This window comes from Phyllostomus hastatus, unplaced genomic scaffold (assembly GCF_019186645.2).
Source record: "Phyllostomus hastatus isolate PE091 unplaced genomic scaffold, TTU_PhHast_1.1 phas_contig_40, whole genome shotgun sequence".
Classification (NCBI taxonomy): Eukaryota; Metazoa; Chordata; class Mammalia; order Chiroptera; family Phyllostomidae; genus Phyllostomus; species Phyllostomus hastatus.
The window spans coordinates 31207619-31221552 of NW_025333872.1; the positions used below are offsets into that span (position 1 = coordinate 31207619).

At 33.1% G+C, this 13934-nt stretch overlaps 1 protein-coding gene across 6 annotated transcripts in view; it reads left to right on the top strand.

The window, feature by feature from the left end:
- The window catches only part of SENP6 (SUMO specific peptidase 6), a 109596-nt gene that overhangs the window by 70470 nt on the left and 25192 nt on the right, over window positions 1–13934 (top strand). For all 6 annotated transcript variants that reach the window (XM_045843098.1, XM_045843102.1, XM_045843099.1 and 3 more), the window contains 5 exons: window positions 1322–1548; window positions 4692–4862; window positions 10738–10771; window positions 11177–11371; window positions 12415–12641. In XM_045843098.1, the coding sequence (XP_045699054.1) occupies window positions 1322–1548; window positions 4692–4862; window positions 10738–10771; window positions 11177–11371; window positions 12415–12641 (854 nt within the window). The remainder of the gene's footprint in view (window positions 1–1321; window positions 1549–4691; window positions 4863–10737; window positions 10772–11176; window positions 11372–12414; window positions 12642–13934) is intronic.

The window sequence follows — 13934 nt, forward strand, 5'->3', positions numbered from 1 at the left end:
CAGATGATTTTTGTATTTTTTTTTCTTGTGCCAGGCAGGTACTGTTTTAGAGTTACATAGCAGTGGACAAGGCATAGTTAATGTGTAGTGGGAGAGGCAAATGAGCAAGTAAACATGCACAGCAAAAACAAATTTTGAATCACTTGATGTGAATAATCAAGTGCCCATGTGCTTACTTTAAATTGGGTAGTCAATCAAAAGGGGATATTTAAGCTAATACTTGAGGGGAAAAGTAGAAGTTAGGGAAATTACAATCCAGACAGGAACAAGCTTGCAGTATTTGAGTAACAGAATAAATGGGTAGTTTGCTTGGAGTATAAAGGAGGGAAAATGTAGTAGTATAAGAAAGTTGGAGGAGTAGGCGAGGGCCAGATTATGTACATTTATAAACTGAGTAAAGAGTAAAGAGTTAGGATTTGACCTAAGTGCCGTGTGGGTGGCTCTGGGGAATCATGATATAGAGATGGGTTTGATAAGATTTAGTAAGTACAAGGGATAAGAGTAAATTACCTTCATAATATCTTTTCTTGTCCATGCTTATTTTTCAGTAAGATTGAGCATTAGATGCTAGTCCAAGTTGTCCTAAGGACCAGTTAGGATTTTAGTGGTTTCCTAAAAAAGTGGGATGTTTCCTAGTGTGGTCACATGACCACACAATTTTATATCACTAAAATTATGTGATCGTGTGAAGTTTTACATACATTTAAGATGCATGCTATTTTGTGAAAAATTTGTATGCAGATTATGGTCATACTTTTGCTTTTCGGAACTTTGAGATAGACCTTCTGATTAAACATTTAACTTGTGGCCCTGGCTAGCATAGCTCAGTGGATTAAGTGCGGGCTGTGAATCAAAGCACTGCAGATACGATTCCCAGTCAGGGCACATGCTTGGGTTGTGGGCCAAGTCCCCAGTGGGGGCCACATGAGAGTCAACCACACATTGATGTTTCTCTCTCTCTTTCTCCCTCCCTTCCCCTCTCTAGAAATAAATAAATAAATAAAAATGGGGAAATGTATTAAAAAAACATTTAACTTGTGTATGCTTCTTTGTCCGTGGTAATGATGGACTATAGAATCAATTTCGTATCTATATGTTGTAAAAAAAAGATCTTATGCTTTCTTTATTTTTAATTTTCTAAATTTAACATTTCATCAGATAGAGTGGTTTGTATCTTCATTTGTTTTTATTAATCTCAGATCTGGAAGAGATCCATACCAAATTTGGTATATTCTCCACTTTAATAGTATGTTTACATTTTTAATATAAAGATATATAATGCCAGAAGTGAACTACATGAAGTATTTAATATTTTTTATAGTCATCTTGTCCAGTGATGATGACGACGACGACAGGAATAACAGAAGAGAGAGTGTATCTCCTCAACCTGCTGATTCAGCATGTTCTTCCCCAGCACCATCCACTGGAAAAGTAGAAGCAGCACTAAATGAAAATACCTGTAGAGTAGAGCATGAACTAAGAAGCAGTCCAGCAGATTCAGAGTTAAATACAGTTCCGTTGCCAAGAAAAGCAAGAATGAAAGATCAGGTACTTTTACATTTATTGGCATTTATTCAGATTATGTCTCCCTTTTGGGGTGCAAGTATTAGTTTAGAGGATAATTTGACAATGTTAATAGAAAAAGATAAATTATTCATTAAGTAAGGCTTAAAATACCACTTGAAAGATTATTTGGAAGAACATTCAATTAAATTGAAATTTAAAGTGTAAACTGTTCAGCAGGAAGAGACGATATTAACCTTATATCAAAATGTAAGTATAAACAAATATACTTGTATAATTTGGGGACAGGGAGAAGTCCTTTTAACTTGGGTATGTTTAAATACATTGTTTTACTGTACTATATTTTACTATATAAAATTTTCAAAATGTTCAGGTAGAAAAGATAAAAGTTACGTCAGCAGACAAACTATAGTGCTAGAAAGCAATATTTGTAATGTAGATGATATATACTGTGTTAATGTCTGTAATAGACTAAGAACTCTTAAAAGTTGAAGGAAAAAAGAAAATAAAAAAAAAAGAAAATAGTCAAAGACAGATAATAAACTACCACATGAAAAGTGCAAATTAGTAAGGCAGTACAAATTAAGGAAAATGAAATATAACCATATTCTAAACAGACTTTCAAAATTAATACAAAATCAATTAATATATACTGCTGACAAGAATGTGAGGAAAAGAGCGCTTTTGTAATTTGCTGATGAAAAAGAAAGTTGTCATTATCTTTGGGGAAAGCAGTGTAAACACACCTATTGAAAAATTTTAAATGTATACTGAATGACCAACTAATTAATTGCCTAGACTCAATTTCAAAGGAATCCTCCTTCCACAGTACAAAGACTGTATGTATAAACATGGTTATTGGCATACAACTGCATATTAAATCATTGTCCATTAATATGGAAATTGATAAAGAAATTATGATATAGCCACAGCATGGACTGTTTTGCAGCCGCTGACAAAAATTAGAGCTGCCCTGGCTGGCGTAGCTCAGTGGATTGAGCGCAGGCTGGGAACCAAAGTGTCCCAGGTTCGATTCCCAGTCAGGGCACATGCCTGGGTTGCAGGCCATGGCCCCCAGCAACCGCACATTGATGTCTCTCTCTCTCTCTCTCTGTCTTTCTCTCCCTCCCTCCCTCCCTCCCTCCTTTCCCTCTCTAAAAATAAATAAATAAAATCTTAAAAAAAAAAATAAAAATTAGAGCGATAGCAGTGACTTAGGATTTCTGTATGGTACTTTGAGTGTGAATACCAAAATGCAGAAATATGTGCATATTTTCTTATTTTTGTAAAGACTTTTTTAAAAAATAAGAAACCCATAAGAATTATATATGGTTTACATATACATGTCAGGGATTACAGGAATATAGATAAAATAGGCAATTTACATACTTAGTTATTAAGAAGGGAACCATAAAAAACTAAAAATGAAAAGCAATTATAAGGCTAAAAGAAAATGGATTAATATTTTTAATATAATCTTGAAGAATGTCTTTCTAAACATCTCGGCACAAGCAGTAGTAAAATGAAGAGATGAATATATTTGATCAAAAGAAAAGTACAGAACAGTATACCAAACATCATAAACATAATTTGATAGATAAATGCAAATAAAGAAAAAAATAGTGAAATATGTGACAGTGTGAGTTGGTCCTTTATATATTTTTAATTTCTTAAAAACCACGAAATAGAAGACAACTTTAGAAAAATAAGTAATGAAAATGAATAGAGTTCAAAAAGGTGGTATTAAAAATGAAATTACGAAAACTTTTGAAGTACAATAGTATCTCATCTTGGTTAGGGTTTGGAGAAATGGGATGTTGGATGTGTAAATTGGTAAAATAACTATGCTGGAAGGCACTTTGGCAATAATTATACATACCAGGATTTAGCAGCAAAAATGCTTCTTGGAGAGTAGTGTGTCATAGGAAAAGGTCAGAAAGAACTCAGATGTCAGCATAGGAGAGTTCAGTTAATAAATGATGGATTTCCTATATGGTAGTCTTTGTGGGTGAACAGTTTTCAAACTGGCACACTGAACAATTAGGGTTCCTCAGAGATCTTTCAGAGGCTCCTTGGGAGGTTATAGATGACCCTATTCTAATCTCTCTCTACTGTGGATTCAGCTGGAGAAGCTCTTAAATGATCTATTTTATTTGAGCTAAATAGCATCTCATTTGAAGAAAGAATTCTAAAACAAAAAAATGTTCTTAACAGCTCTGATAGGTTTCTGTTAATATCTAAGAAGATATCTATGATAAATCAATCTATTAATAAGCCTGAAAGAGCAGTTTACAGGTATAAATGTATTTTTGTTTTAATATTTTCTCTTGTGAAACAGATCGCAGAAATGTCTCTATAGATGTAATGAGAATAGGCCTCTCTCTATGCATTACATATCTTTCTTTCTCTTTTTTTATGAAGGTGATGTTTTATTCTCTTGATGATAATAATGAAGTTTTAACATAACTTTAATTACTTTTAATTTAAATTATATACTTATATAAAATATTTTGTATTATGAATAATTTGCATTTGGATTTGACTAAAATATTAAATCAAGTAGTTTAAAAATTTTAATATTTAAAGAGGAATCCTTTTGTAATGTAAACAACCACTTCTCTAAATTACCCATTTTCTCTAAAGAATTGTACATTTAATTATAATTGTTCATAATACTGGCTATCCAAGTATTATAGCCAGTACCCCTATTACGAACTAACTTTTATCTAGTATTTTAGTGTGCATGAAGCACTGTGCTAAGATGCTTATAGGCATTAGCTCATTAGCTAATACTCTTCATATTTTACAGTTTACAAACCTAAAACTTACAGAATTACTATTAAGTTTACAAAATCAGATCATTAAAAGACGGTATAACTGTGATTTGAAGCCAAGCAGTCTGATTCCCAGAGTACCATTTCTCACTGCTGTGCTATATTCTGAGTTTTAAGTAATCACTAGCTAAGATATAACTACATAAAATAGAAGTGTTTAATATTATATAAAATCAACATGTTTCTACTTCATCTAACACGGCTGGAGTAATGTAAATCTTATATTTTGACCATTACATTTCTCATATTGGGTCTTCGTTGTATATGTATAGTACTTAGTTTGCAGCCTTGTTTTAGTAACTTATTAAGTGAAAATTATTTTTTCTTTTTCAGTTTGGTAATTCTATTGTCAGCACACCTCTAAAGCGTCGCAAAGTGATTCCTCAAGAAACTTTAGTTGATCCTGTATCTTTAGGCTGCCCAAGTTCCTTTGCCAGTGTCATTTTAAACTGTCGAAGTATACGAGTAGGAACACTCTTTCGGCTATTAATAGAGCCTGTAATTGTAAGTACATCCTTAAGCACTCATTGTACTAAGTATAAGATTAAAAATTCTCTGACTAAGGCTAATATGTAGTACTTTAAAATCTGTAAGTTAAGTATTAAATTTAATAGAATATTAAAATTATTTAAATATTTTATATTTATTTGTATATATAACCAATTATAAATAGCTCCTTACCTTAAAATTTAGTAAAAAAATTTATCATAATTCAGTGTTCACCGTAATGACATATTCATTGTAGAAAGATACTTAGTATTTTCATTGAGTTAGAAAACTCCCCAAAATGTTTATCTTTTATTAAAAGATATGTTAATCTTTTATTCTTATGCCTGTTCAATGCATGAAAAGGGTATTTTAAAGAACATAAGGACAGAAAAAAGAATCCAAAAGTTTGGACTCTGCAGAAAAATGTCTTATAGCACTAAGACTCCTAGAAATAGATTACTGGACTACAGTAGCCACCCAGAAGGCACTAGATTAGTTCATTGTCCACAAAACCCAAATGACTTTATAGTTCTCTTACTGTTATCTGTCATACTTGTTTTCTTACTATTTTATTGCTACCAGTCCAATTCAAATGTGAATTTACTCTTTGAAATTTAATGTAATCTTAATTAGCCTGCTAGTCATCATTTTTCTTCTTTCTGATGTGTTCTATGCATTGTTGGTAAGTTAATCTTTGTTTAGCACTGCACTTATTTTGTAAGACTTATTTTATAATTCCTTAACTCGGTGTGCCTGACTATCCTTTTCTAACCTTTCAAACTGTCTTCTAGTATTGTTCTTTACACATAAAGCAGTATCAGTAAGCAAACTTTGTATCATATCAAGAAAGTTAAATGGTAGCGCTGCCATTTAAATTATGGTAAATAATAGCCATTTCTTTTCTAGGATTCATGATTCTAGGATAAATATAATCAAAAGGGGCCAAAAAACTTTGTAGGTTAGTTTATAGTGTAAAATGAAATGTGGACCTTATTTCTTATGAGAGAAAAACTATATGGGAAACCAGCATTTTTTTCTTTTTCATCAAAAAACTGTAGTTTCTCACGATTTCAAAACTAGAATGTTAAGTACTCCAGAGAGTTAAAGCAAATTATATGTAGATTATTTATTATTGCTCAATAACATTGTTACATATCAAGGTTTTCAGGGATTTATGAAGCTCTGTTTTGTTTTAAACCTTCATGCTACAGATTATCTTTACAGGTACTGTCAGGTAACAAAAATGTTTTTCTGTGTCTCTATACTTGAGAAACTTCCAGGGAAACCATGTAAGTTTTATGGTTCTTTTCCCATATTATTTAGACCATCATTATTCAGAACTCCTTAGTATGATAATTAAGGGTGATGATTTAGACATTTAGTTGAAGGTTGCATAGTCTCAAGACTAGCAAGAATGTGAAAATTTGAATGAATTTTTTTATATGAAAGTTACAGATTAGTATCATATATGATCTGGTGAAGAAGAACTAACTGTGAATTTACTTTAAGAAATAAAAGGCAGGACGTGACTAGTGTGGCTCAGTTAGTTGGTTGAGCATCATCCCACAAATCGAAGGTTCACGGTGCGTTTGTGGGTTTGGTCCCAGTTGGGGCCACAAGAGGCAACCAAACAACGATTGATGTTTCTCACATCCATGTTTCTCTCCCTTGTCTATGTTTCTCTCCCTCTCTCTTTCTGTCCCCTTTTTCGATAAATAAAGTTTAACAAAACAAATAAAAGGGAGTGTGTGTAATATAAAATGTGTTAATACAGGTTTCTTTTTAAAATTAAAATACTAAATGAAATATTTTAGCCAACAAATAGTTGTGCATATATGTGGAAGTTTGCAATCTGTTATTAACCTTCCTTGTACTATGGCATTTTCCCAGAGAACATTTTTGACAAGGTATAGTGGATCTGTAATTTCTTCAGATAGTGTATATTAAAAGGTGATTTGACATTTTCTTTATGAACATAATTTGCTTTGTTTTGCAGTGAAACAATTTATCTGTCATGTCATTATTAATCTGAGAAACAGATTTTAAGTATTTTTTTGTTTTAAATGTTTTATCAGATTTTCTAGCCATTTATTATTAGGTAAATTATTTTAAATTTACTGAGTGTTACAGTTGGCACCATCTAGAAGTACCAGTTTTATTTAGAAGTAAATATTTTTATTTAACCAGAAAACAAATTACTAAAAATATCATATAATAATTAATACTTAGATATAATTTAGTTACACACATTTTTAAATGGGAAATATCTCATGCAACAATTTTATTCAGATGCTCCCACTTTAGTGTTTATATCTTATTGTTATTTTTTGAGTCATCTAGCATACTTTTCTAAAGCTATAACTTTAGTTTCTGTATCTCCAATTAACATGCTGCTAGATGACTCAATGTATTACTTTTAAACATGATATTTAGAATATGTGTTTGGTGAAATTGTAGAATTTGCAGTTGTTGTAATTATAAATTTATTTTGTATTTTTTGCTTCCTTTTTTTGTATTGTGAAAATTTTCAAACAGAAGAGTTGAAAGAATTTTACAGTAAACATTCATAAAACTCCCAAGTAGATTCTGTCATTGGCATTTTACTAAATTTGCTATTTTTTAAAGTATATCTTATTGATTATGCTGTTACAGTTGTCCCAATTTTTCCCCCTTTGTCACTCCTCTGCCTGGTATCCCCCTTCCCTCCAGTGACCACCCCAACTCCTTAGTTCAGGTCCATGAATTGTGCATGTAAGTTCTGTGTCTTCTCCATTGCCTGTGCTGTTCTTACAATCCCTTTGTCTATTTTGTACCTACCCAATTATGCTACTAAATACTTATACCTTTTCCCCTATTCTACCCCTTCTCCCTCCCAGATGATAAGCCTCCATATCTCCATATCTATGATTCTATTCCTGTTCTAGTTGTTAGCTTAGTTTATTTTCGTTTTATAGACTCAGTTGTTGATAGTTGTGAGTTTGTTGTCATTTTAATGTCCGTAGTTTTGATCTTCTTTTTCTTAAATATGACTCTTTAATATTTTATATAATAAGGGCTTCATGATGATGAACTCCTTTAGCTTTACCCTGCCTGGGAAGCACTTTATCTGTCCTTCCATTCTAAATGATAGCTTTGCTGTTTAGAGTAATTTTGGTGGTAGATCCTCATTTTTATCACTTTGTATATTTCTTGCCAGTCCCTTCTTGCCTGCAATACTCTGTGTTTTTTTTTAGAAATCAGTTGATAGTCTTATGGGAACTCCTTTGCAGGTAACTCTTTGCCTTTCTCTTGCTGCTTTTAAGATTCTCTCCTTATCCCTAACCTCTAGCATTTTAATTATGATATGTCTTGGTGTGGGCCTCTTTGGATCCTACTTGTTTGGGACTATCTGTGCTTCCTGGACTTGTATGTCTGTTTCCTTTACCAAATTAGGAAAGTTTTCTTTCATTATTTTTTCAAATAAGTTTTCAATTTCTTGCTCTTGCTCTTCCTCTTTTCCTTCTGCCACCCCTGTGATTCGTATGTTGGCACTTTTTAATTCTTGTTTCTTCATTTTGTTGTGGTTGAATGTTTATTTCTTCCTTATGTTCCAAATTGTTGATTTGAATTCCAGCTTCCTTCCCTTCACTGTTGGTTTCCTGTGGAGTTTTCTGTATTTCCCTCAGTATAGCTTTCATTTCTTCCCTTATGCTTTTGCTGTATTCAACAAGATCTTTGAGTATTCTGATCACCTGTGTTTTGAACTCCGTGTCTGGTAGGTGGGCTCTCTCTGAACTGCTTAGTTTGTTTTCTGGGGTTCTGTTCTGTTCCTTCATTTGGGCCATATCTCTTTGCTGATGTTGGTAGCCTCCCTGTGTCTGTACTAGGTAGAGCCTCTTTAATTTTCTGTCTTAGAGCACCTGTTAAGTTGTATGGGGCAGAGTCTTGGGTATTCACTGGGGCCTGCTTTATGGCTCTGTGTGATGGGGAGAGGAGTCAAAAGGGGCCAGTGCCACTGCTGGCTGACTTTTGGGTGCTTGCCTGGCACTTGCCATTTCCAGGCACTTCACTCACTTTCTGCATGAGACTGGCACCCCTCCAGCTGTTATCCTGGTTGTGATTTTCAGTGTGGGTGGGTTTGCATACGTTCTGGGCTCTCTTGAGAAATTGTCGGTTTCGTCCACTGCCCCAGCCTCCACTGGGTTTACAGCCAGAAGCTATGAGGCCTTATTTTTCCCTGATGCTGGAATGTTGGGCTACGTGGTCTGGCCTGTGGTGGCTCACAAAGTGTCTCCGTGACTTTTATCCACCTTCCACCTCGTGTGAATGTGGAACCATCTGTTCAGCCAGCTGCCACCTTGCTTTGCTACCTCCACGCTTGCAGCCGCCACACCACTTCCTCCCTTCCCTAATTCCGAATCTCTACCCCTCCTACCTGTCTGGTTGGATATAGCTTCTTTAAATCCTTGGTGGTTGGACTTCCATACAGTTCTGGATGTTTTTCATTTTTAAGTTAGTTGTGTTCTGTCTTATGGTTGTACAATGAGGTGAGGCATGTCCACCTATGCCTCCATCTTGACCAGAAGCCCCAGTTTTGCTTTTCATGTATCTATTCATCCTTCTGTGTATTGATTCAGCTTATTTTTTAATGCATTTTGAATTTCTTGCCTCCTTTGATTCTTTTAACTTATGTAAACATGCAAAATGATTATTCATTCAGGTTGTATAAGGATTAATATGTCTCCTTCACATTAAAATAGCAAATTATCTCTTTATGACATAACCACCAATAATTGATTTAGGCAAGATGTTTCATATATGTTAAAATCATTAGGTGAAAGGTTATTAAGAAACAGGATACTCACAAGCATTTAAATGTCTCTCCACTGACTATCATTTAATTACAAAGGGAAAAATATATCTTTACAGTGGAAAGACTTGGCACACTGTTTTCAAGTGATTAAGCTTGTATCAGTAGTGGGGCTGCCTGACATCATGTCCAGTGTGATGCAGTCCAGGATGTTGTACAGTTTACAGAACCAAGACAAGATTTTTCAAAGGCTGTGTCATGAAGAACAAGGGGAGATTTCTTTCTGGTCCAGACAAGAACAGACAAAAGAGGCTAATGTAATGTTACCTTGAAAGAATCATCAACTGGAGAAAAGCTAAGGCAACAGTAAAGGACAATTTTGAGCAGTTGGGGAAATTTGAGTATGAACTCATTTTAAGTATGAACTGAACTGTATGCTGAATGAAGTTAATTTTGATTCTCTTAGATGTTGTAATGAACCTCTGCCTTTATGCTGGTTCAGCAAAAAGGAAATGACTATATATACATAGATAAAATGAGTAGGTGTTGCAAGATATTAACAGTGAATCTGGGTAATGGTGTTCAGGTATTTATTTTAATATTCTGTCAACTTTTTTTTGAAGTTAAGAGAAATAAATCAATAGTATAAGAATATTCTCAGTACTTAAATAAAAAAGATCAAGCCTTTCCCTAGCCAGTGTGGTTTAGGTTGTTGGAGTGTCATCATCCCATAAACTGAAAGGTTGCAGGTTTGATTCCTGGTTAGGGCATGTGCCTATGTTGCAAATTTGGTCCCCTTTTGAGGCATGTATGAGAGGCAACCTATTGATATTTCTTTCCCTCTTTCACTCCCTCTCTTCCCCTCTAAAATCAATAAGCATGTCTTCAGGTGAGGATTTAAGAAAAGAAAGATGAATCCTACTATTCTGTACCCTTCTGAGATAATTTAGGAATGAGAAAGATATTTTATATTTAAGCACATGGTAGATAATTCATTTCTGCCCTCTGTAGTCTGAGTACCAAATAGTATGTCATTTAGGGGTGTTCGTAGAAAAATCTTCATAAATCTAGATTGGCACTAATTTGTCTTATTTTTTTTAGTTGTGTTTAGATTTTATCAAGATACAGCTAGAAGGTAAGCTATTACATGTCTTCTTACTTAAGCTTTGTTTATGCTAAAGCACTTTATAGGAATAAAAGTTTAAATTATATTCATAGAATTCATTAAGATGGTTAGTTATCACATATATTTTCTTAGCAAAAGGCATATCTTAATAGTGTAATTTCATTCTGTAACATCATAAAACCTATCTTTACTTTTGCAAGTATACTTCATTGGAAACCTCTTTTTCCCTTGGGAAAAATGTAGAAGCTTCTTTAAGATAGCTATAAAGATTTTTCTTCATTTCCCACTATAAGTTACTATTTACAGAGCATAATAAATGTGTTTAACTTTAAACTTGTATTTTCTTATACTTTTTTTATGATTTTCCCATTTTAAGAATGGATTTGTTTTCCAATTCTATTTGTTTTCCTCCAGAACCACAAAATGATCCTGTAGGGATTACTTTAAATACCTCTGATCTAACTAAATGTGAATCCTGTAATGTCCGAAAATTACCAGTAGTGTTTCTTCAGACAGTACCAGCAGTTTATCAAAAACTGAGCATGAAACTACAGATGAATACGGAGGATAAAGTTTGGAATGATTGTAAAGGAATAAATAAGTTTACAAGTAAGTTACATAGAATGGGTTAAAATACATACAATTCATTGACTAGCAAAATGTGAGTATACTTTGCTAGATCCCTTATATGTATATTATATTATGTTATAATCCTTACAGGGACTTTCTAAGATAGATATTACTTTTCCCATTTTATAGCTGAGGAAAGCCCATAAAGTGGAAAGTCTGATGATAAAACACAGGTTTACCCATTCAACAAGTTTTCAAAATGGTTAGAACTAAAAAAGGCTGCACTGTTTAACACTTGTATTATCTGAGTAAAATGATTTAAAAATTTTTTAGTAAGTTTACTTTCAGTATTATTTTGTATTGGGTTCAGATGTGCAGCATAGGGTTTAGACAAAATGATTATTTTTAATGCCCTATTAGGTGCTCAGTATAAATCAGTTACATAAATCTGGAATCCTAGAAACTTAGCCTGAATAGGAAGTTTACAAGTTTGTAGAATTTTTCTTCAATTGCTATAATAAATGATATGGTTCTTCAGTTTGTTTCTATTTACCTCTATCATTTATGGCATAGTGTGATCAGTTATAAAATAAATACTTTTCAGCAGTAATTGCTGCTTCAGCTTAATGATGAATAAATGATAGCTACTAGTAAAGCTGCTAGAGTTGGCACTTTACTTAATAGCAGTGTTTACAGTCAAATTCTGTAGAGATACTATAAATTCACTTGGAAATTTCTTGTGTTTGACAAAAATGTTAATTGATATATATTTAAAACTATAAATATATTTAGGATACTATTAGATGAAGCAAATTAGTTATACCCATGAATAGATTCGCTCTTCAGCTGCTGCTAGAGTAATGTGTTCTGATTTCTTTCTCTTCATAATTTATGTGACAGGTAACACTGCCACTGGTCTTTATTTTATATTTATTGTAAATCCACTGTATGCCAAACATTGTTTTGAACCTTGATACCAGGATTTCTGGTGATGTGATTGGAATAACTAGTTGTTACTACTTTTCTAATAGCTTCCTGTTTATGAATTTTTGTCTTCTAAACTTATATTAATTTCTTTTCAGATTTGGAAGGACAATATATAATTTTAATTTTTCAAAATGGCCTTGATCACCAAACAAATACGGCATTTGAAAGTATCATTGCTGCAATTGGTAAAAAGAATAATGTGTCCAATTTTTTTGCAAAAATTCCCTTTGAAGAAGCCAATAGCAGGCTTGTTGCCTGTACAAGAACCTATGAAGAAAGCATCAAAGGAAGTTGTGTACAAAAAGAAAACAAAATTAAAAATGTAATTATGTTTTTTAATTTTTTAAAATACAATCTTAAATAACATGTAGCTTTAAAGGGAAATATATTTTATTGTAATACTACTCATTTCAGAGTTAGATCCTCTTTATTCCCATTTCAGAATTATTTGCTTTTATATGCAATTTGTAAATTGTCTTGTGTCAAAATATAATAGTGAATAGGTGACTTAAGACACAAATAGTACTTGACACAAGTCTCAGAAATATTTTTAGTTCCTTTCCATACCCTATTTTGTCTTCGCTTTTCAACTCTTTTTCTCTCACTTTCAGCTTACATTTACGTACACTACTACATTCCAGTCTCTTATTACCCCCTTTCTTAAATTTGCTGGTGGCTCCCAGTGATGCCATAGGCTTCAGTACAAAGGACTTTTGGTCCCTCATGTATTTATATGTAACATATGCATACATTGTTGAAAACTTGGGATGTGAAGAATACTTCCCATGCTGACTCTCAGCATGTGTAGCTAATTTTAGAATAAGTAATATAGTAGGTAACTCTGAAGCCACCTGAACCAAAGGCCACAGTACTATTGTAATATGTAGTATAATGTTAAATAATACAAATATAACTTAAATACTCTATGAATTTGTCCCCTACTACAGCAGCTAAATTTTGCTGAGTTAATTTATTAGGAGCACTTAAAGTCTTTCAACCTGGCCTCATCAGAGAAGAGCTATTCATATAGTTAGTGGGTTGAGGAAATGATCAGAAGAAGGAAGGGGAGTCATTCTCCTACTTTGCAGAATTCTCTGTAGGAGATAATTTCAGAAGAAAAAAGAGCTCTTCCTTCACTTGGGACTGAAGCTCATTTGACTTGTGTTCCCTCAGCCTCTATGCTCATACAGTATGGATTGCCTAGCCACTGAACTTAGGTAGGCCTCCACTGCTAGAAGAAAAAAATACTGTTTCTGTTCTTTGGATTTTATTAATATAATCTAATTTATTATGGGTAGAGATTTTAGAGAGACAAGATATGAAAAATAATTGTTAGAAAAATTGGGAGAAGATTACTGAACCAGAAGTTACAGATTTAAAAAAAAAAGTGGACCCTAGTTTTTTCTGTTTAGTATTTTAACTTAAAAAAAATAAAGTATACTTTTTCCATCATATTTTAATTGAAATAAGCCAGGTGGTAAAAGACAAATACCTTATGATCTCACCAATAAGTGGAACGTAATCAACAAAACAAACAAATGAGCAAAATATACTTGAGACATAGAAATAAAGAACAAACTGACAGTGATTAGAGGGGAGTAGGGAGGGAGATAAC